At 38.4% G+C, this 22810-nt stretch overlaps 1 protein-coding gene across 1 annotated transcript in view; it reads left to right on the plus strand.

The window, feature by feature from the left end:
* Window positions 1-22810, plus strand: part of Cps1 (carbamoyl-phosphate synthase 1) — a 114064-nt gene that overhangs the window by 20638 nt on the left and 70616 nt on the right. The window contains exons 4-14 of the mRNA XM_052749247.1: window positions 240-329; window positions 2214-2270; window positions 5963-6055; window positions 9483-9572; window positions 12794-12922; window positions 13482-13588; window positions 14408-14546; window positions 15527-15604; window positions 17365-17463; window positions 19055-19150; window positions 21899-22088. Coding sequence (XP_052605207.1) covers window positions 240-329; window positions 2214-2270; window positions 5963-6055; window positions 9483-9572; window positions 12794-12922; window positions 13482-13588; window positions 14408-14546; window positions 15527-15604; window positions 17365-17463; window positions 19055-19150; window positions 21899-22088 — 1168 coding nt within the window. The remainder of the gene's footprint in view (window positions 1-239; window positions 330-2213; window positions 2271-5962; window positions 6056-9482; window positions 9573-12793; window positions 12923-13481; window positions 13589-14407; window positions 14547-15526; window positions 15605-17364; window positions 17464-19054; window positions 19151-21898; window positions 22089-22810) is intronic.

Genomic DNA, 22810 nt, shown 5'->3' on the forward strand with positions numbered 1-22810 from the left:
ATCTGCCTGAAAGGTAAATCCGCTGTCCCAAAGGACCATTAAGGAAACAATGATATACTTAAATAAAAGTGTTGACAGCCATTTCTTATCTCCTTTCTTATATCACATCTTCAAAATTTTAAAACTCTTAGCAATGGCTAAAAATACATTTTAAAAAATGCAAACTTAACCTTCCAATTGAGTCACAGGAAGTATATGTTTGGTAAAACCCCCTTTAAAGCATCTGTTTCTCTTCCCAGGTGGCAGGTCTGCTGGTGCTGAATTACAGTAATGACTATAACCACTGGCTGGCTACCAAGAGTCTGGGGCAATGGCTGCAGGAGGAGAAGGTGAGAAGTGGGATAGGTTGCCTTTCTAGCATGACTGGTTACTGGGTCTATGGGACACTGGGGAGGTCTTTAGATATTTTAAACTCAGAGGATGAGGACACTTGTGCAGCTCTGGATATCACTACTGTAGACAGGGTTTTTTTTTTTTTTTTTTTTTAACAACAACAGCAGCAGCAGCAACAGCACCAACAACCACAAACCTGTATACTATGCAATCTTTCCAGAACTCAGTCTCTGAGTACATAGAACTACATATTTTCAGTTTATCCACTAGGTGGTGCCCACACATGAGTGGTAGTGTTTCTCATTTAGGAAACGCAACAGGGAACATCTTAGAAATTCTTTTGAGCAGTATTAGTCATCCCCACCATTTCATCTACAGTTTAGTTCCCTGGTCTGAGTTTTAGCACAAAGTCTACTATGAGCTGTATGTGTAGGGTATAGAATCATTCCATCCAGTATTTTTGCCATCTTTAATTCTTACCAGTATAAATAGATTCTCATTCAGTCTTTTGGGCTTTAAACATTATGATAAATTAAGTGAATATAATTTCACTTAAAGCAATATGGAAAAAAGGTTAAGCCTTGCAATCTTTCCATAGTTTAAATGTTAATACTTCATCAGAGAATTCACCCCGATTGTTTGGAACTCTTAATCTTAACAGACCAGCTACATGTCGTTTCATCTTCACTGTTACTGCAGCTGCCTTTGTTCAAGAGCTGCTAATCTTGTACTTGGTAGACTACTATGCCCAGAAAATTCTGCTCCTCCAATGAGTATCCACCTATTGGGAATCAACATTACCCCTTTGTGACAAAATAAAAATCCAAAACAAAAATCTTGGTAATGGATTCCAAGGTCTCAGTTCCTAAAAATTAAGAGGCAAGAAGGCATTCTGCCATGTCCTGGGTCACCACTGATTTATTCTCAGCCATTAAATCTTTATTTATCTTTATTTGGAAGATATCTAGTTTCTGTAATGGTTAACACTCAATCTCCTTCTCTGTGTCCCTCTGTCTATCTGTCTCCCTGTCTTTCTGTCTGTCTCTTTGTCTCCTTTTTTCCCACCTCTCTTTTTTTTCTCCTCCTCCTCTGTTCCCTAGTCTCCATTTCTCTCTCCCTTTCTCTGTCTCTCCTTCACACATACATGCACATGTACTCTTTGTGTTATCTAGCATGTCTGATTTCCTTTATGTTAGAATTAATAATTTTAGTTTCAACCTTTTTAGAGTGTGCTTTCAATATATGAAGACCATGTCTATCATTATCCAACCTAGTTTGAAAAAAGAAAAGAAAACCAAAGGATGCATTGCCACATTGATGAGCAGGATGGACAAATATTAGGAAAACATGACTGTACAACACAAGCCTTAAGAAAAAATGTGTTGAATATTTACTGTGTGCCAGGAATATTTGGGTCAAAACATATTCATACATTATTTCTTATAAAAGTTAACTGATTTGGCCCTTTAAAATATAGATTTTTTAAAAAATATATGTTGTACCTAAAATACAAAATTATACACATACTTCAAACAATTTATATGCACATACATATCTCATTATTTCAAAATGAGTATTTGTAAGGAATGTGACCTATTTAATATCTGGGGTTAAGCAGCAAAGCTGTTGCAAGGCACTGATGTACAGAAGTTCTTGTTTTTTATTCTGAGGACAGTCTTGGGCAGTAGGAGTTTGGGTTTTAAGTAGAGCAGCAATTTCCCTGGAACTGACAGCACTGTCACCCTGGGTCAGGGAAAGGAAGGACTGGGGGAATTATTTACTGCTCAAGAAGATAGATGAGGCTAAGTGTACAACCCAAAAACAATATGCTGGCTCTAATCTCTCTCCTTTCACTGCCACTGTGATTTTTTTTCTTACAGGTTCCTGCAATTTATGGAGTGGATACAAGAATGCTGACTAAAATAATTCGGGATAAGGTACGATCATCATCTTTAGCTGAATCTCTGTCGCTTCTCATTCCCTCCCCCCTCTCCCCCGCCAGTGCATGAAGGACTCACTAATACACAAAGGAGAAAACCTGGCCAGCTCCCTCTGCTCAGTTCTATGTCCCTTTCCTTTACTCTTCGGATGTGGTCTCCAGGACTGAATATTTGACTACCATGTTTGCAGTTGGGTGGACCTAGGATCAACTTCCCTGGCAGGAATTTATTGAATGCCTACTATGTGTTGATTATGACAATGGGGCAAGACATTCTAATTCTGCTCCCAAGACAGGCTCTAGTGGAACAAACAGAGAAAGTGTCTAGAGTGTGTAAGAATTTGACCTAACCGGAATCCTCCATGCCGAAGAGTGCAAATCAGAAACTAAGTTGGTGCTATTGTTTGCTCAGGTCTCCAAGAAGGGTTATTTGTGAAATTAGTGACTTTTATATCATGAGTGTGGGTTACCTCAGTTAGAGAGTTCTTCCTAAGACGGGATTAATAGCCAGAGAGACTCAAGGCAAGGTTTCCTTTGCTGTCCTATCTGAAGGCTACAACATCTGACCCCCCACCCCATTTGAGAATATCATCACCAATTGCTTCCTTCTTCCTGCTACTGTTTCTTTGCTACGTGCATCTTCTTAACCCAGATCAGAAATAAACGTTCCCTCACCAGGGCTCACCACATTCCCCAAAGGCAACTGAGTTTTCTCACCAAATGTTAACACATTAAAAAGGAAATGGTACGATTTGGTAGTACACACCGACACAGGTCCTTCCAGAAAATCAGTTGTGGATTCCTTGTTAGATTATAGTCAGTCTTTTGCATCTGTAAGTTTTGCACAAACTAGTAAAAAGTGCCTTAAAAATTTCTTATAAACATTTTATCAGGTTGCCTAAAAATACAGTGTAAGGGCTCTTCACATAATACTTGCATTTTATTAACTACTGTAAGTGACCTACAGTAGTTTAATGTGATTTAAAGTCACAGATGCATGTAGGTCCAATGACAATGCTATTTTATATGATGGATCTGAGCACTGCAGATTTTAGTATTCAAGGAGGTTCCTAGAACCAGTACCCCAAGGATATCAAAGGAAAGTGTATTGACACAGGCTGTCTGTAAACAGAAAGGAGGAATGGTATTGAATGTGAGAGCATGGCAGCACCTGTGACCTGAAGGATGGCAGTGAGAGTTCATGTAGCCACCCTACTCTGCTTCTCATTATTCCTTCAATGATTTTCCTGGGAAGAGACTTCAGTGAGGTTATGTATTCCAAATGGATTTTTGTGTTTTCTTTGCTTAACAGTGTGTGGGAGTTGTAAACAATGATGTAGCATCTAGGACCAGAATGATTTCAGAATGCAATTCAGGCTGCAGAATTGGCGGGCTGGATAGAATACAGCCAGGTCTCATGACTTGTGAGAACTCTTTCTAAGACCACCCTGTGTCTTCTGTGTCATGTGCTGGGCTCAGATGAGCTCTATTTTTATTGTAGGGGCTTTGAATTTTAAAATCTGGCTGAATAGCATAGAGCACATGTGGGAGTCTGCCAGAGTCCAGATCTAACCTGCCCCCACCTTTTGAAGGATTCTTGGGTAGAGGAGAGAGGAATGAGGAAATATTAGGTAGAAAGATAGAAAGAAATGATAAGAAAGACAGAGATATATGATAGCTTCGGGAGGGCCCTAGGTCAATACCCAGTCACCCAGAGGTTTATTCAAAAGGCTTTTTATAATATGCTGAGGGGAGAGGCAAAAGACCTCCCCTTTGCGAGATCAAAGCACACCATACAGCCAAGTGTAGACCCTTCCAAACTCCTGGTAAACATGCTCTTGGCCAAATCCTATTATGCAGCCCTGCTGGGTAAAGTAAGCCCAGATTCTCTGACCTCGAGTAAGGTCTCACTGGGAAGCCTCTGTGGGCCACCACAGGCACATAGCAGCATTCCCTATTATATCTGCTTGTGGCTGATACTCGCTTATACTTAAGCCACATATTATAGCTTTTACTTTGTCACTCATTGTTTGAAAACTCGGATTGAATTTCACACGGCATCAGGAGAAAAACAGGTTTCAGAATTTGGGATGCCTAAGTATAGCAATGTGTAACTTGGATTTAAGAAGTAGGTAAAAATCACCACATACTTCAGTGTGAAAGCAAAACGGGGCTTCGGTTAATTTTCCGAGGCTTTGATTCAGCACTGTCGTTGGTTGTCTTATTACTCTTTACTCTTTGTTTTTTCTCCTTCTATTTAGTCTCTTTGCCTGCCAACCCTGCCTTTCCTGTTTCTGCCCAGCTACCAGCTGTTCAGCTCTTTATTAGACCAATCAGGTGTTTTAGACAGGCACAGTGACACAGCTTCACAGAGTTAAACAAATGCAATATAAAAAATGCAGCACATCTTTGCATCATTAGACAAATATTCCACAGCATAAACAAATGTAACACATCTTAAAATAATACTGTACAACACAGCACCTCGGTTTTAACAATAACACTAATATCCATGATGCTTCCAAGGTATGCTGGAATTATGTATTCACATAATGACTCCAAAAAAAAAATCAGCTTAAAAGGGAAATAAGCCTTTCATTTCCTTGAATGCAATACTATTGTAGGGAAAATCCTGATAAGTAGATATTGCATGGCATTTTCTAGAGACTTCAAAGTAGACTGCCTGATAAACAAATAAATCTCACTATGCAGCTGATAAAAAGAAGACAACATTGCCATGTCCAATCTCGCAAGGGTGATTGGGAAAAGGTTGCAGAGAGTTAAACACTCCTTAAAGCTCAGGCAGTTTGGGACACTTGCATATTGACATGTCTAACATAGTGAAATACTTTTATTGTGACTTCTAGAAATTTCTGACATATAAAATTGAATTTTTCTCATTTTGAAGCTCAAATTTGCTATCAAATTATATAATAGGTTCTTTCATTTTTTGGTAGTTTTAGATTTCATATTTTCTTTCCAACAGGTTGTTTTGTCTACTTCTCCTGTGTAATAGTTTTAGGCCCAATGAACAAATGTCTCTGATGAATCTATGCTACTTTGGAACTTGTTGATCTGAATTCTGATGCCATTTAACATTACTCACAAAAGACAATGGCCTTAGCTCTAAAATAACTCCTCGTAGGACTGGGAAGATAGTTCACTTGGTAAAATGCTTTCTGTGAAACTTTGAGGAACTGAGTTTGAGTCCCACCCATGTAAAAAATTTTGTACATGGTGATGCATGAGGCAGATCCCTATGGCTAAACCATCAGCTAGCCTAGTCTAGCCAGCCAGCTCCAGGCCCATGAAAGACCTGCTTCCAAGGTAGACAGCACCTGAGGAGTCACACCTGAGGTTGACACGTAGCCTCCATTTACACATCCATGCGAGCACTTGAACACACATGGACCTGTTCATCCTCCTCCACTCACATGAAAAAAAAAGAAAGACTAATTATACTTCCTTGAGCATTTCCTGAAATGCAGTTGTCAACTCCTTTCATCCGCGTTTGAGAAAATGAAGACCTGATGATGGTCATAAGTTGTTATAAAGACATCTAAATGACAAGACATCTGTACATAGTCTCCATGGGTTTATGCTTTCAACATAACATTGTACATATTTTTAATTCAATAGGGTCCCAGGCTTTACTTCAATAGGGTCCCACTGTATGTTTTAATTCAATAGGGTACCATGCTTGGGAAGATTGAATTTGATGGTCAGTCTGTGGATTTTGTGGATCCCAATAAGCAGAATTTGATTGCAGAGGTTTCAACCAAGGTGAGAAATTTTTCTTCTTACTTTATAGTTTTGTTTTATTCACTGTAAGCCTAGTAGTTTTATAATATTTTAATCTTTATCTTTACAGAGTTCATCTTCCATAAGGTAAAGGGGGAAAGTAGTCCCACAGCAGTTAATACATATGCTATTGAATCTTTGCTTGTAAAGTCAGTAGCCCTTTCTTACAGACATCCTTGGCCATCTCACGCCACCATTTAGAGGCTTTTCCCTACAATTTTAGCTCCCCTCTTGTCTTTTACTTTTTTCTTAGTTTAAGGCTTTTGACCACATCAAATAAAAAAAGCATAAAACTGTTAAAAATAGACATAACACTGAGCAGGAGTCAGAGCTAAAAACCTCTAAAGGGAAATGAGAGAACATTTTACCAATTAAACAAAATAATAGCCAGGCATGGTGGCACACTCCTTTAACTCCAGCACTCGGGAGGCAGAGGCATGCAGATCTCGGTGAGTCTGAGGCCAGCCTGGTCTACAGAGTGAGTTCCAGGACAGCCAGGGCTGTTACACAGTGAAACCCTTGTCTTGAAAAATCAAAAAAAAAAAAAAAAAAAAAAGAAAGAAGAAGAATTAGACAAGAAAATATCTCTTTACACAAAAAATATGTGTTATATTCGAGCTAAAGAATTAATGCTCACAATGATGTCTAAGTAATTCCAAAGTGAAGAACACTGAGCTTTTGTTTATAAGAAGGTAGAGAATTTTAGAGCCATGCCTCTTGGTCTCGATTTAATGTCTTTTAATGAAGGTGTGAATGAATCTTGTGTGCTACTCTATCTGACCTTGGAGTCCATAGGAGTCTGGTAAAGGCTGTCCTTGGAATGCTCACAGGCCACAGCAAGATCATTCATAGTGCAGCACCTAAATGAGACAGGTGTATCTTAGAAGGCTTGGTGGAGGTGGTAAGATTGACAGCGGCCACAAAGAGCCAGCCATTATAGATAGATAAACAGAAATGGAGCTGTTTCAGGCAGAGAGAATGACATGTGTTGAAAGGTAGAGACTTGTGGCAGCTAGGCATGTTTGATGAGCTATACATATTTGATATGTGAAAATGTGTGGCTAATACATGTGGCCAGTGATGAATGGATGCCTACTAGATCTAGAAGGTTTCAGTATCGATGTATTGTTGACTGAAGAGCAGTACTGGGAACTATGGGAAATTGATTCAGCATCTTTTTTGGGAGCAACGTGTAGGTGGATAAAAAGTCAGGTAACTTGAAAATAAAATCATGGCGTTTTTTTCCAAACATCAGGAACACTAGCTTAGAGAAATTCACCTTAAAAAAATTCTGTGGTCAACTGAAAACACTGTATGATACATTCATTTTCAGAACCCCAAGGAAACTTCACACATTTAGGTGTCTGTGATGTTTTGTATAGCTTCTGACATTTGATATGGAAGGAATTTACAATTGGCCCTCTATATCTGCAGGCTCCATGTCTGAGTATCTAACCAAATATGAGTCAAAAGTACTGAAAAATTGTTATATATAATATAAATGTGCACCTCTTTTTCCCCTTACCATTTTCATAACAATGTAGTGCAGTGCAATGACTATTTACATGAAATTTACCTTTTATTGGTTACTGTAAGTCAAAGATCAGCTAAAGTGTGCAAGTTCTATGAAAATATCACATGGTTTTAGAAAAGAAGTTTCAGAATCTGTGGGTTTTGGTCCTCAGAGTGTCTGATACAATTTCCAGTGAGGATGGCTAGATGTGTAAAATGGGCTTAGGCAGAGAACAGTAGAAATGAGCATATTTGTCTCTCTCTCTCTCTCTCTCTCTCTCTCTCTCTCCCCCCCCCCTTGTCCGTCCATCCATCCATCCACCTATCCATCTATCTATCTATCTATCTATCTATCTATCTATCTATGATCATCATCTATAATCTCTTCTAAAATTAATTCTTTTTATTTTTGTTATTATTATTGTTATTGGTGTGTGTGTGTACAACTTTGTAGAATTAAGTTTGTTTTCTACTTCCACTTTATGTGGGGGTCCAAATATTGAACTCAGGTCTTAAGGGTTTTACAGCAAGTGCCTTATTTACCAAGTCATCTCACTAGATCTGTATTTTTATCCATATTAAATAAAGGGAAAAATCATAGTGACAACAGCTGGTTCTGTTAATGCCTTTGCATTTGAATAATGTCATGACAGCTGTGATAAAATGTCTATTTGGATTAGAAAGTTACATAAATTTGTGAGTTTTGTTTGATTATATGTCTTGGAAATGTTGACCATTTAATTCATTGTTATCTTATTGCAATTTGATATAGCTACAACTACCTAGTAATATTATTTTATACTATAGCAGGAGCCCAAGGTTAAGAATGTATCAGTACTTTTACAAATTATCTGATGAGAGACTTTACTTGTGTCATTAATGATGAGTTCAGCAATAATTCCCTAGATTCAGTGTTTTCTCCCCAGAATAGCCACAGAAGGAGAAAGTAAATGGTCAACGTCCTTTTTTTATATCATTTCCTCAAGCACACTTTAAGAATTCCAAATGTATGCTATATATAGGCTTTGTGGAGAGTAGACATTTCAGTGAAAGCAAATGTTCTTTCAAATATTCAGGTTGCATCATTCATCTATTACCTTTGACAAGCCACGGAGCCATTCTAAATTCAGAGCCTTCTGGCTCACTCTTGAAGCCAGGACCAGTGTGGCCACCAGATGCTCTAGGCTTCTTGCTTTTTCTTTTGTTCTTTTTTCTTTTATGACTGGAGAACTGCTTCTTGGGCAAATGCCTGTGAAAATCGACCTGCCTCCAAGCAGTACTTAAGATGTAGATAATGATTATGGTATGCTCTGGGATCTTTCTTATGAAGTCTACCATCTAAATGCAAACGACTACCTGGTAATCTAAAGGGACCAAGTGGTCTGTACTAGCTGAGGAATTCTTATGACTCTCATATTGATTTTACCCATTCAGCCTCTCTCCATAAGCCTAATACACAGTGACTTAGTGGTATCCGATCTGATCTGCACTGCAATTTGACGGTCAACTGGCGTTTAAGGCATGATGTATCCATTACCTCATCTGCCTCCTGCTGAATCAGGCAATAATATTTGAGACTTTTATTGCTAATGAGGCAAAACATGGCGACGACGGTTAACTATGGAAGCAGCCAACTTCTTAAAGATCTTTCTTATCACTGTAATGAATAGTTCATATAAAACACCAAAGTACTTTGTTTTTTCTCATAAAAAAGAGACAGTCTGTGGTATTTGCTGTGCTTTTCTTACAAATTGATTTTTAACTGCCAGTCACTCCCTAGCAGTTAGCAATCAATCTGTTACCCATCTAAGTACAAAACACCCTCAGTGAATTTACGGTCTGGACCTGGTGCTTATGCTGGGAATCTTCCCTCAATGGCTGCTCTTTTAAATGGCAGGATGTCAAGATATTTGGCAAAGGAAACCCCACGAAAGTGGTAGCTGTGGACTGTGGGATAAAAAACAATGTCATCCGCCTGCTGGTTAAGGTAAGTGATTCACCCCTCTAGAAGCTGAGGTTTGTAGTGCTAATGTATTGTTTGTACCCTTTGTTTAAGAGAAGGCTTGCTTCAGAATGTCAGGAACCCCCTTTTTTCTTGCTGCCTTTGATCCACAAAACGACACATATATATCCCCGTTCAAATTAAGGATACAGACAACCAGGTCTTTAAAAAAAATCCCCAAGAACCAAAACCCATGGAAAAAATGACTTTTCTTACCATTTGTTTCTTATTATTTTAACTTATTCATTTTATCCTTTTTGTTAGCAAATGAAGAAACAGGTTTTCTTGGTACATCCTTAGTTTGGGCTGCCCCCTCCTTCTCCTGATTCCCTCCTCACTTGTTCCCTTACAATGCTAGTGTGCTTTTAATTTTGTGGTATGCTGTAGTTCTTTCCATATTCTGCTCTTTAAACTCCCTTTTTCCTCCTCATTGGCCTCTTTCTAGTTTTCTGACCTCTACCCACACTCATTCCAATAGAAAAGTGTGTGTGCGCGCATGCGCTCACACACACACACACACACACACACACACACACACACACACACACACACACAAATGAGGCATTAAGATCCACACATGAGAGAAAGCACATGCTATTCTTCTGAGCCTTGGTTACTTCACTTAAAGCATATTGACTTTCCTTATCAGTTATTCTGAGACAGTCCACATTCACTTTGAGATTTGGAAATGGAAGAAAGCCAGGGTTGGTCTGACAGTGCTTTTGTTGGACTACGTTTATTATGCACCATATGTTTGCAATGATTATGCCCTGAAATTGTAAGACTTCCATAGAGCATTATGTAAACTCTTAGAAAATCAATTAAGCTTGAATCTTAAAATCCTTGAGGACAATTTAACCATAATATACCAGTGTTTTATTAAGTATTATTTTGGTAGAGTTTTTTCTTATAACCCTTCCACCTTCAATTTCTCTCTGTCTCTCTGTCTCTGTCTGTCTGTCTGTCTCTTTTACGCACACACATATTCATCCCACACCTCTACAAATATATATGCATATACTTGCACATACTTGCATAACATCAAATTAGTGTGGATACAGGGGAATTCTTCAACTCATCATCATTTTCTCATTTTTAGAAGCTATCAGCAATATTGAAATATGATTTCAAATTATTGGTTTTATTAGCAAAATTCTCCATGAAACTTTTGGTAGCAGATACACGAAGGATCTTTTCATATTCTACTCCTATTTTTGCCATTTTGATTCACATTGCCCATTTTCAGCTGCAAGAATAATAGATCTTTTGACTAAGGGATTCTCTAGTTAGGTAGAGCCTGTTTGTCACCAGGAAATACATAGAACTTTCCCTAGAACTCTCCACAACCATTGACCCCAGAGTCAGTGTGAAGTTCTGCTGCTTCAATTTCAGGCTTGGGTCATGTCTAGGTACTCAATGCCGGCTCCAGGTTCCCCAAGGATCTCACACTCTGGTTGTCCACTGTGGTAACTATTGTATACCCGTACTGGGGTGTCTTGTGGTGTCATTTCTCCATGCCATTTATGTCTATTGGAAAAACCTTCTAAATAAACCTCCAAATTCTCATCTCAGGGAAAGCTAGGGGAACTTTCAAAGGTACAAAAGATTTTTTTTCTGGAATTTTCTTTATACTCCATCTACTCTCCATTTCTCTTTGTCTGTGATCTTTCCTTTTTAAGTACGCTTTTGCTCTTGGAAAGTTCTATCCATTTATACAATGTGTGCTGATTGGATTCACCCTCTGCTACCTCCTTTTCAACTGCCTCTTGTTTCCCCATCTCCATTCTGCTTCATGTCCTCTTTTCATTTGATTATGTTTTTGTTGTCAATAACTCCTTCAGTCCAGTCGGTACTGATTATGCCCACATGAGTGTCTTTCTGTCCTCTGGGGTCTGTCTGCCTGCGGCTGGACCAAAGGAGAGGGACTCTTCCTTCCTTAATAGCTGCCCATTCAGTTGCCCATAGCTCCTTTGATGGAGGCGGGTCCTCAGGGGCCCTCCGTCATCCATACTGGAATTTTGAAATTCCTGGAATTAGCTGGATCTTCTGCTGGTGTTATGTGGGTTATCACAGCTACTGTGAGTTGATGCATGCAACAGCTATGCCAAGTCGAGAAGTCAGTATTTCACAACTCTCCTGCCATCCATTGTCACTTACAGTCTTGCCTGTCCCTCTTCCACAAATGTTAGAGGGAGGTTGGCATACATGACCCTCCTAGAGCTGAACACTGAGTGTTATTTACACATGGCATTTTGAAGAGTGCTGAGTCTCTGTACTACCCACTACCCACTACTGAAAGAAGCTTCTCTGACCAGAGTTTCAGAGCAGCACAGATCTAGGGGTTAAACATACATGTTTGAAATTATGATTATTCAGCAAAAGCAACAATAAATTACTCCCTAGGGCCTATGATCCTCAAGTCCTGAGATTGTGACCAGGTTTATACCAGTCACAAAAAATCCCTCCTGTAGAACAGGCCTCATCTCCAATCAGAATGCAGTTGGTGAGCTCCATAATCTTAATGCCACTATTTCAATAGTGGCTACATCTTGCCAGCCAGTCAACATTGTAGTATGCAAGGTCCAGCAGTGCTAGGTAACGCCACTGAGGACTTTGTTCTCCAGCAGCTTGCCTGGCAACTGTTGGCACTCCATAAACTAGCCAGAAGGACAGGGGTTCTCCTTTTCAAGGCCCCCACTTCTCTCGAGCCCTGTTTACTTTTATGAAAAATCACTTTGATCCCCCCCAACCCCCCACTCAGAATATAAATAAATTAGAAAATTCTAGGAAGGAAAGTTAAAATTTGTCAGACAGAAACAGGAAAAAGTGCAAGGGTGAGAAAAAGTGGTCACACCTTTGCTGAAGCGGGGTTCGTTTGCTGTTCTGTGCCGCAGCTACCGAGGTAATACAAACCTTGCTGTCCTATTCTGGGGAGCTTAGGCCCTGAAGTCACTCTTGTACAAGGGAGTGTGCCTCTTGCTTTTTCATAAATAACAGTTCAATGCTTCCTATCGACCATTTGGTACCCCTATGTCATATAAATCACAATGAGCTACCAAAACAACGTTTTATTCAGTGTTATTTGATTGCACACTCTTTTTTAAAATTTCTTTCAGGGGCTAGTTCTTCAAAAGAAGACTGAGCAAAATCACACATGAGCAAAGCAAGCAAGCATTCAGTTCATCTTTCTTGTATTTCTTTTCCAGCGAGGAGCTGAGGTGCATTTGGTTCCTTGGAATCATGATTTCACCCAGATGGAGTATGATGGACTTCTGATCGCTGGGGGACCTGGGAACCCAGCTCTTGCACAACCACTAATTCAGAATGTGAAGAAGGTGCTGTGAACCTGGGGGTTGAGTGTTAACTGCCTGGGAGGTGAAGGGCATCTGTTCTATAGCTCAAAGAGGTTGTGTTTCATTTATTCATGTATTTTTAGAACTTACGTTGGGACTTGGGAGGCAATTTTAGCATAAGTATTTTAGAGAGAAGCCAGTGAGGACTTTTAGAAGTGTTGCTTTGCTCTGGAACAGAGGAAGCTTGACATGGCTTCCCTCACTAAAAGTGGCTGGATGGAGTCCAGTCTTCACCTACAACATCCATCATAATTGAAAAATGACAACCCAGACTCATTACCTCAATGCAGAACCCATAAGACCTTCAACTTTTTAAAACGTTAAGTTATATTTCGTTTAATCTGAATGGCAAGGACGTCTTAATGAATTCTGATGCTACAGATCCATCAACTGTGCCCCTCTTTCCATTCTAACTGGCAAGTCTTTTCTTAGTTCCTTCACATTGCTAATGAGGGATGGGGGATGCTTTTGTTTTCGTTCTTTCAGAGACAGGGTTTTTCATTATCTGTCTTACTTGTTTGATGATTTTCCCCTGATACAGATTTTGGAGAGTGACCGCAAAGAACCATTGTTCGGAATCAGTACAGGAAACATCATAACAGGATTGGCTGCTGGTGCCAAGTCCTACAAGATGTCCATGGCGAACAGGTAAGGCAATTATGAGATTGTTTGCAGTCAGACTACTTCTGAAATACCACCGGTAACCAAACACAAAAGGCTTAGAGAATTTACATACCGTTTCTGCAGAGTAAACGACAGCCTTCCTATTACATAGTTCACAGTTGTCTGACCACCTGATGCCCCTTTTATTACATTTTTCAGAGGCAGGCTTCTCTAACGATAACTTTGCCATAGTTTAAGGTTATTTTCCTTCTCTTGGCATGAATTGAAGTTATAATGCTCAATCAGATGGTATTCCACAGGAAACTGCTCTGATTTCAAGCTTCATTTCAGAACACTGATAGCATCACTGTAAAGAGCTAGAATGACTTAAGATCGGAGGACACATCAGAGCCTCAGTTTCACTTCTTTGCCCCCAACATCACTGATTTACTCAGTGCCAGGTGCCCTCCCTCCCTCTGCCCAAGGAGCAACTCAGAATGATTCTGGTCCAGGAGCCGTCTATTTGTTAACTCTGAGAGTTCTCCTCTGGTTTTAAAATTACTGTAGCTCCTTGAAAATAAGTTGCTTATTTGTGTTTCTGTTAAGCCAGTATGCAATTCTTTTTGTTATGAGTGCCTTTCTAAAACTGATTATAGAAGTTTAATAGACCTGCTACTTAAGACTCAACAAAGCTTCCTGAGTTGATTTTTTTTGAAGCTGAAATTATTGGGATTAACAATCTGTGACTCTTCACAAAGCGATTTTCACTAAAGCAGTTGAAAGGTCTGAATTTGACTTTATGAGTAACATTTACATTCTCTTCACTTTTCCTTTTCTCTCTTCTTGCTCTCCATCTCTCTCCAGAGGACAGAATCAACCTGTTTTGAATATCACAAACAGACAGGCTTTCATTACTGCACAGAATCATGGCTATGCTCTGGACAACACCCTCCCTGCTGGCTGGAAGCCACTGTTTGTGAATGTCAATGATCAAACAAACGAGGTAAGCACACTCAACAAAGCTGTTCAGTTGGTAGTGAGAAATTAAGGGCTTTCCACAGTCTGTTATGTATACTCCTTCCCATGTTTATGGTGTGTGTGTGTGTGTGTGTGTGTGTGTGTGTGTGTGTGTGTGTGTGTTGCATGCAACTGTGCAGGTGTGTGCACATGGGGATCCTGGAGCAGGACACCCTGCATCTTCTTGTATTGTTGTTCACATCATTGTCTTATGACAGGACCACTCATTAACCTGGACCATTTTGGCTTGGCTGGCTGGCCAGTAAGTTCTCAGGAACCATCTAGCTCCACCCCTTATTGCTGAGGTTATAAGCACATGCATTGACAGGCCCAGCTTCTTACATGGGTGATAGGCATTCAAATTCAGGTCCCTCTTGCTTGTAGACTAAGTGTTTTAATCCATGGGATGATCGCCCCAGCCAGGCTGTCATTTCAAAAAAGTGATTGCTCTCTCACTTTCTTATTCGTTGACTTGTTAGGACCTAGCACTTCTGCCCTCCTTCAGAATGCACCTTATGCATTCATCACTATTAGGGGTCAGTTGATACACATCCGTTTGCGCCCAGCCCTTGGTGTGTCCTGGAGTCTCACTCAGCACTGGGGTGGCCTTTAAGACCTTTGGGGAAGTCATTTAAGAGTTGGACATGAGAATTTTATTTTATTTTGAAGAGTACCCAGAAGGGCCCCAAAGGTTCTGGGCCAAATCTGTTTGTTTTTATTATCTTATGGGACCTTCATCCAGCTTCCTCTTTGTTGGGCTGTTTTTTTTCTATTCTTACTTAAATAGTCCAGTGAATCCTTAATGTCTCCAATCATGTTACTTAATAGTACTGGGAATTTTCCAGAACTTTATTAAGCACTTAACTTGGTTTCCTATTTGAACTTTATTATCTACTGAATAATACATTGCCATACTTGACATTTGTTGTCAGAGAAGGAATTTCTCCCTGTTTCTTCTCCCTTTAGGGGATTATGCACGAGAGCAAACCCTTCTTCGCTGTGCAGTTCCATCCAGAGGTCAGCCCGGGGCCAACAGACACTGAGGTATGCCAGCCAGACGATGTCTGTTCTATACTTGAAAAAAAAAAAAAAGCCAGAGACGTTTGTGGGTGAACACTCAAGAAACCAAAATAATTGGTGCACAGTATTCTCAAGGAGTGTGTTTCGGTGTCAGGCATTTGGTATTAAATTCCCTCATGAAGATCATGAAGAAAATTTTAATCTTTTCTTAAATTTAAAGTGGGTAAACCCTTAAGAAACTCGAAGCAATGCTACGATGCTATTTTTACTTAGACGCATTATCATTCTAATATATTTAGTCCTGAAATTTACAATTGTTGTGCTATGCAAATGAATTCCCTCTTGCTCTTTCCGTCTCATAACTGAAATGAAATTTTAATCCCCCATCTGTGAGTTAAAAAAAATCCCTATGGCAACTGGTTGTGTAGCCACAGAAGGAAGATAAACAGCAACAGGGGCAAGAGAGGGGGCAGTGGGGGAGGGCAGAGGCAGCCTGCTTGGTCACGTGATTCATATGGTTTTTAAAGAAGGACCCAGAGGAATGCTTAGAGCAGTGTGTTTCTAACCTCGATATTTTCTTCTTCTTCTTTTTTAAAATGTGAGCTCTTGGTTCAGTATTCAAGCACATCTTTCCAACCAAAGCTCACAACGACTCCCAGATAAGTCTGCATGTCTGGAGTGATCCCTCTCCTCCTGCACCCAGGAGCCTACAGGGGCAGGGCTGTTCATGCCTGTCAGCAGACCCTTCCAGAAAAGGTGCCCGGGCAAAAGGAATAGGAGAACAAGAGTTTCTTTTAGAAATTCCTGCTCTTTCATCTGGGAGTGGCTTCTTAGATATGTGCATGGCAGTTTTTGCTTCACTCTTACTTGGAAGTATCAGTTCAGAATAGTCAAAACCAATATGGTTTTAATTACTCATGATGAACCTGAAAAAAAACAAAACAAACCAACCCAAGAGTTACTGTCTTCATGTAATTCATGCTAAGCATTTTCTTTTAATTTAAAATTTAACTGGTTAGACTATGCTAGCACTTCAGATTAGGAAAGATATGATTAGTATATATAAAATCAAAGCACTATGACTTACTGTTTTATTTTTCAGTCCTGCCAAATAATTGCAAAATGAGTACTTTTTTTGACATTTGCCATTGTCTAGTGAAGCAAGAGAAGTAAGCTCACTGGTAAAGTTTAACAATAATCTTTAGGGGTCATTTTTTAACACCAACAGAAATGAAAGAACACGGTTTCTGACTCTAAAGTGCGTGTGCAGTAGCTTCAAGTTTTGTTCAACTAGAATTTAATTCATTCGAATGATATACAATGAAAGAATTAAAAACTTGATATTCTCAAAAGGCCGCATGGAACATGTTTATTGTCTATGGAAAATGTCTCACCTTATAGGACTTGAGGTGAACAGAGCCCAGAAGGCTCCCAAAGGTTACAGGCCAGACTTGTATTTTTTCTTTCTTTCTTTCTTTTTTTTTTTTAAAATTGTGTTATGGAACCATCATCCAGTTGACTCTTTTCTAGTCATCCCTGAAGTATTTATTTGGCTTAATTAGATGTGAGTAGACATTTTTAGTTATTGGACAAAACCCAAAACTCATACTGAAACCACTAAGTATCAAAACCCTCGATATTCATGGAGGAAGTTACAGTAAAAACAAACAAACAAACAAACAACAAACAAACAAATAGTTCTTTTTCTGAAGCTCCCACTCAATGTGTTCAGAGCCTTGTGAGTTTAGAAGTGTCTAACCAGTTGGTTCTATTCTTTTTTCTAGTACCTATTTGATTCCTTTTTCTCCCTGATAAAGAAGGGAAAAGGCACCACCATTACCTCAGTTCTGCCAAAGCCAGCGCTGGTTGCCTCTCGAGTTGAGGTCAGTAGATGCGGACTCTGTTTTGGTTTGTGTATCACCTATTTTCTCTAATATGTGATGACTTTTTAAAAAAGAAAATGATAAATATTTCACTAATAGCTACAAAAAATGAATGCCAAACATGATATGTTTTTATTATCCGCTCTTGGTAAGTCATTGGAATTTGCATTAAAACATTTAAAATATTTACATTAATTCCTTGAGAATTTCATAGTGTATTTTATTCATAATGACACATGTCCCCTAATTTCTTCCAGATCCACCCTCCTTCCCTACCCACCTAGCTTTGTGTCCTTATTTGTTTTTTCTCTTAAACCCACCAAGAACAATTTGTGGTGCCCATATGTTCTTGGGTGTAAGGCCATCCTTTAAGCTTTCCTTCTCCTTGAAGTTAATTCCCAATAGCTCTTCTACTAAAGGTGGGACTCTGTGTCTACTTCCTCCTTCTATTCTGGAATTCTGTCTCTCCTGATCTTGCACAGGTCTTGTGTATGCTGTTACCAAGACCATGAGTTCATGTGTGCAACTGCCTTAATGCGTCTATGAAATGGTGGTGACTGAAGTCACTCCCTCCCTCTGTCTTTTACTGTCTTTCTGTCCCTCTTCCATAATGACCCATGAACCTTGGGAGGAATGTGTTATATAGATATCATTTAGGGCTGAGTACTCCCTGTCTCCCACTCTCTTCACAGAACCTCTGTCTAGACAAATCACAGGGCCTAGGGGAGAACCTACTATTATTATTCTGCTAAATGGACATAGCATTGAACCCTTTCCCAATGACTTATTTTTATATCCATAGATTAGTGCACTTCTTAGCCCTAATCAGAGGAACCTCTTTGCAACAGATGGTAATTAACACACAGAGATGCTCACACCTGGTCAAGTTGCAGAGAATAAGAAAATTTTGTTTAAAATACTGTCTTATAAAATTTCCTTCTACTAGACTACTTAATAAAAAATAGTGTTACCTTTGATTTATAATTTGGTATTTTTCCATTACCCATCCCAAACCATAGTCTTTTGTAATCCTGAGATAGACTTTAGATTACTGAATCACTGCAGTTGATAGAATTCATTTTTTAAAAATTAGATGAATCATCATTCAGTATAGTAAACAAAATTTTATTATTTACCTCTAAAGGCAAGTGGGTAAAGATTAATGTGTATAAGATCCAAGTCATTTATATATTTAAATTTTTATGTTGATATGATAAAGCTTCTCTCTATTTCTTTTTAATTATATAGATCTTAGAAGAATTCATTTGTTTTTTCAAAAACTGTGCAGAGATTTCTGGAAATATGTTTACATCCAAATATTTTCTATAGAGAAAATGCATTTGGTATTTGCATATTCTTAAGTCAAATATCAGCTTCTTTCTTTCTTTTTTTTTTTTTTTTTTTGCCTAAATGAAAAAAAATGCTCATGAACTTTGGAGAGGGCATTGAATCTAGATATGTTTCAGTTGTTAATCTTTTTTCTTTGAGATAGGTGTATAAACTCACACAACAGAGCTTGACTATTCTCTTGCAAATGCCTTATGTGGATCACTTAGAAATGATAGTAATGTCTCTTTCTTATTGTTTATAGGTTTCCAAAGTCCTCATCCTAGGATCCGGAGGTCTGTCCATTGGTCAGGCAGGTGAATTTGATTACTCGGGATCTCAAGCTGTAAAAGCCATGAAGGTGAGAGAGCATGAGCTTTCCCAGGATTAATATACCCTCCTTAATGAGTCTAATTAGTATTTTGTAATTTATGATGCCTCCTTCAAAGTCACTATAATTATTTTCCTTAGCTATTATTAGAACTCTGTAGTAAAAGTTTGGTCAAAACCGAAAATTTTAAATGTTTCAAATGTGCACATTAGCCAAGTGAAACATTGGGAATTATTTATGTTATTGTCTTTTCACACTGAAAACATAAATTTATTTTCCGTTTCTACAGGGAGTTGCAATGTATACTTGTGTTTGATGTGAAGGAGGGGGTTTGGGCTTTAGGCTACTTCACATCCTGTGTTAGATGCTTCAAGTATCTTTGTAGTGGAAGTGGAATGTCCTAGCTGAGTGAGCAAGGGTAACAATACATTTGTTCAAGCATAAGACGTTAGCGCCAGTCACTCAGGAATCCTATCCCTTTATTGCTGACTTGCAAAACTGGATGATACAACTGTATTTTCAAGTGGGAAAGATGATTTAATACTCACATTGGGAAAGGTAAACTTGTATCTTCAATTCCTCCAGGTCCCCGTTGTCATTATAGCAAAATCAACCTTTAGAGAAATTATCTTGTGTGTGTGTGTGTGTGTGTGTGTGTGTGTGTGTGTGTGTGTGTGTGTGGTTAAGACGTTCCACTGCCGAGATAACTTGCTCTCTCTTTAATTCTATTTCCAACAAGCTCTACATCTTGGTGATTATCAGGGCATGCAGAGGTAGTGTATGCACTGGCTCTGTGACCCTGCCTCAGACATCGCAGTGTAAAAGCCATCCACTAGAGACCTGGCTAGCACAGAGTAGCAGCACCAAGATGTCAGAGTGAGAGCAGGACAGCAAACATCAGGAAACAGCTGGCTAAAGTTTTCCTGTGGCCCAGGATTTTCCCTGATAAGTGTCTGCTGAAAAGAGCTTTAATAAAGCCCTGATGCCTAATTCTTCTTCCCAACTGCCCTCCCCTTTCCTCTCCTCTTCTCCCCTTTTTTCTCCTCCTCCCCTCCCCTCTTATCTTGTGTCTTCTCATTTATTCATGGGTGATCTTACATGTGCACATGTTGTTTCTTACAGATTTAAAAATATTGATTCATTTCATTATATTATGATTCAGATTCTTATTGATTGATGAGAGGTTTTCAACAGTTTAGCTTGACAGTGTTACTATGTTCAGGATTTAGAATTCTTTTCAGTAGTATACATTTTCATGGTCTTTGGGAATTTTGTAATGATTTAGTTCTTCATAGTTTTAATTTAATGTGTTTTATATTCATTTGTAACTGAAAACTAGGAATTATAATAATATATGATTAATTATGAGATTAATAGATAAACTCAAGCTAAAATGCATTAAAAACCATGATGTGGTATATATATATATATATATACATACATATATATATGTATATATATGTATATATATATATATAATATATTATGGAAAGAATTAGGACAAAATTCATGTAAAATTAATTAAAATTGGTGAGGATTTTTAAATGAATTTAAAAAATGATTAGCATGTATGCATGATATTTTTCTGTAAAATTCATAAAAGTTGTTGTATTTGCTACATATAACATGTTCTAGGTATTCTGAAGTTTGTTAGTACCTCAGGAGTGAACCTTTCTTCATACCTTTGTTAATGGTATGTTTACAGTTTAGAATCAATTATTTCAATTACAACTTATACCCAAAATATATTTGCTTAACTATATGTATCTTTCCAACACTTTGTTAATAATAAGACTCTTGTTCTGAATAATTTCTTAAAATCTTAACTGACAACTCATACTGAGGACAGAGAAAAGTGCATCTGGGTGGTCTTATGTAGACAGAGTCCAATGTCGTGTGTCAGCTGTGTGACCTTTAATAACCCTTGTTACCTCATTAAATCTCAGTTTCTTCAACTGAAAAATGGACATCTCTCTTATTGGATTAGTACACCAAAATACATTAACAAATATTATACCATATGCAATTTAAAATAGCACAGACTGTATTTATCTTTATTTGAGAGCTTCCTTGAAGGAATAATTTGGCTTTCGAGGGTGAGTTTTAGACTTTTATCTGAATATTTTGCCGATTTTTTTTTTACAAGAAATTGAAATCTACACAATAATTTGTTAAATAATATGAACTATCTAGCCATATTTAATACTTTATTTTACTATGGTTCACTCATCCTGATTCAGAAAAACGTTATTCTTAGTAAGTGAAGATCATTTTAAAAGAAGTCTCTCCAGATGTAAGCAATGAGTTAAGATTACAAATACCCTCGCACATGAGCACACACATACATGCATGCCTGCACATAGACACAGGTTTGTATTTTAATTTATTTCCACATGGTAATTTTTATTATATATATTACATATATGTGTGTGTGCTTACTCATTTTAAGTTTTTAGGGGAGCATTTCCTTCTTTTAAGATCAATTGAGCCCTAAAGTTTAGTCGACGATCTCTAGACCGGCTCTCTAGAAACGATTTCCAGTTTGATTTGCCACCTGCCTGGCAAAGGATTCATGGTGATGATCTCGATGAAGTTGTTTGTTTTTCTCATTAGCATTATTTTAAAGCTTTTTCCTCCTTCATTGGGCCTGATGCTTGATTTTCCTTTGATTTCTGCATCTGAAATCTTTGCTACCCAACGAGTCTTCATTTGAGTGTTATCACCATTGTCTTCTGTAGACTGTAACTTCAGACGCTTGATTTGTCTGCTTCCTTCCAGGAAGAAAACGTCAAAACGGTCCTGATGAACCCAAACATTGCATCAGTGCAGACCAATGAGGTGGGATTGAAGCAGGCCGATGCAGTCTACTTTCTCCCCATCACCCCCCAGTTCGTCACGGAAGTTATCAAAGCTGAACGGCCTGATGGGTTAATTCTGGGAATGGGTGGCCAGACAGCTCTGAACTGCGGTGAGTTCTTTTCCATCCAGGTATAGATTATTTTACCTAGGCACCAATATGAAACGCGTGTTGCTTGTAGTCATCTAACAGTTGTGTTCTGTGTATTCATAAAGCTTTTATCCTAATGTAGAAGGAAACAGCAAACGAAAGCCTTTAATACCATGCAGTAAACTGTACTAGTTTATGTCACAAAATAGTAGAGATGTAAATAAATCTTCACTTTAAGGTTCTGGAGTGGCCAATTGGATTTAAAAGATTTCCTTTTCCATCTTAGGACATTGTTAACATTGAAACTCTTAACTGTTATGAATGGAAAATGAGAATTAACTATCATGCTCATGAGTCAACACTGTGGCATTTGCCTTTCACATGGTGGTATAGACTTGACTTTACTGCTCTATTATTGACTATTATGATTCTTTGGATGCAATCTTAAGAGTTATTTAAAAAATTTTTTAGATGTAATTATTTTATGTATATGGGTAATTTTGCCTGCATGTGTGTATATGTACCACATGAGTATCTGGTATCCTAGGACTTCAGAAGGCAGCAATAGATACCCTTAGAACTATAGTTGCTGGCCACTGTTATCTGTCTTGTGGGTCCTGGGAACTCAGTTCTGGTCTTCTGCAAGAGAAGCCAGTGCTCTTAACTTCTGAGTCATTTCTCTAGCCCTCAGATTTTTTTGTTTGTTTGTAAACAATATCTTCAGTGTCTGTTAAGAAAACATA

Source organism: Peromyscus californicus, unplaced genomic scaffold, assembly GCF_007827085.1.
Source record: "Peromyscus californicus insignis strain IS unplaced genomic scaffold, ASM782708v3 Scaffold_21__1_contigs__length_65335640, whole genome shotgun sequence".
Taxonomy (NCBI): Eukaryota; Metazoa; Chordata; class Mammalia; order Rodentia; family Cricetidae; genus Peromyscus; species Peromyscus californicus.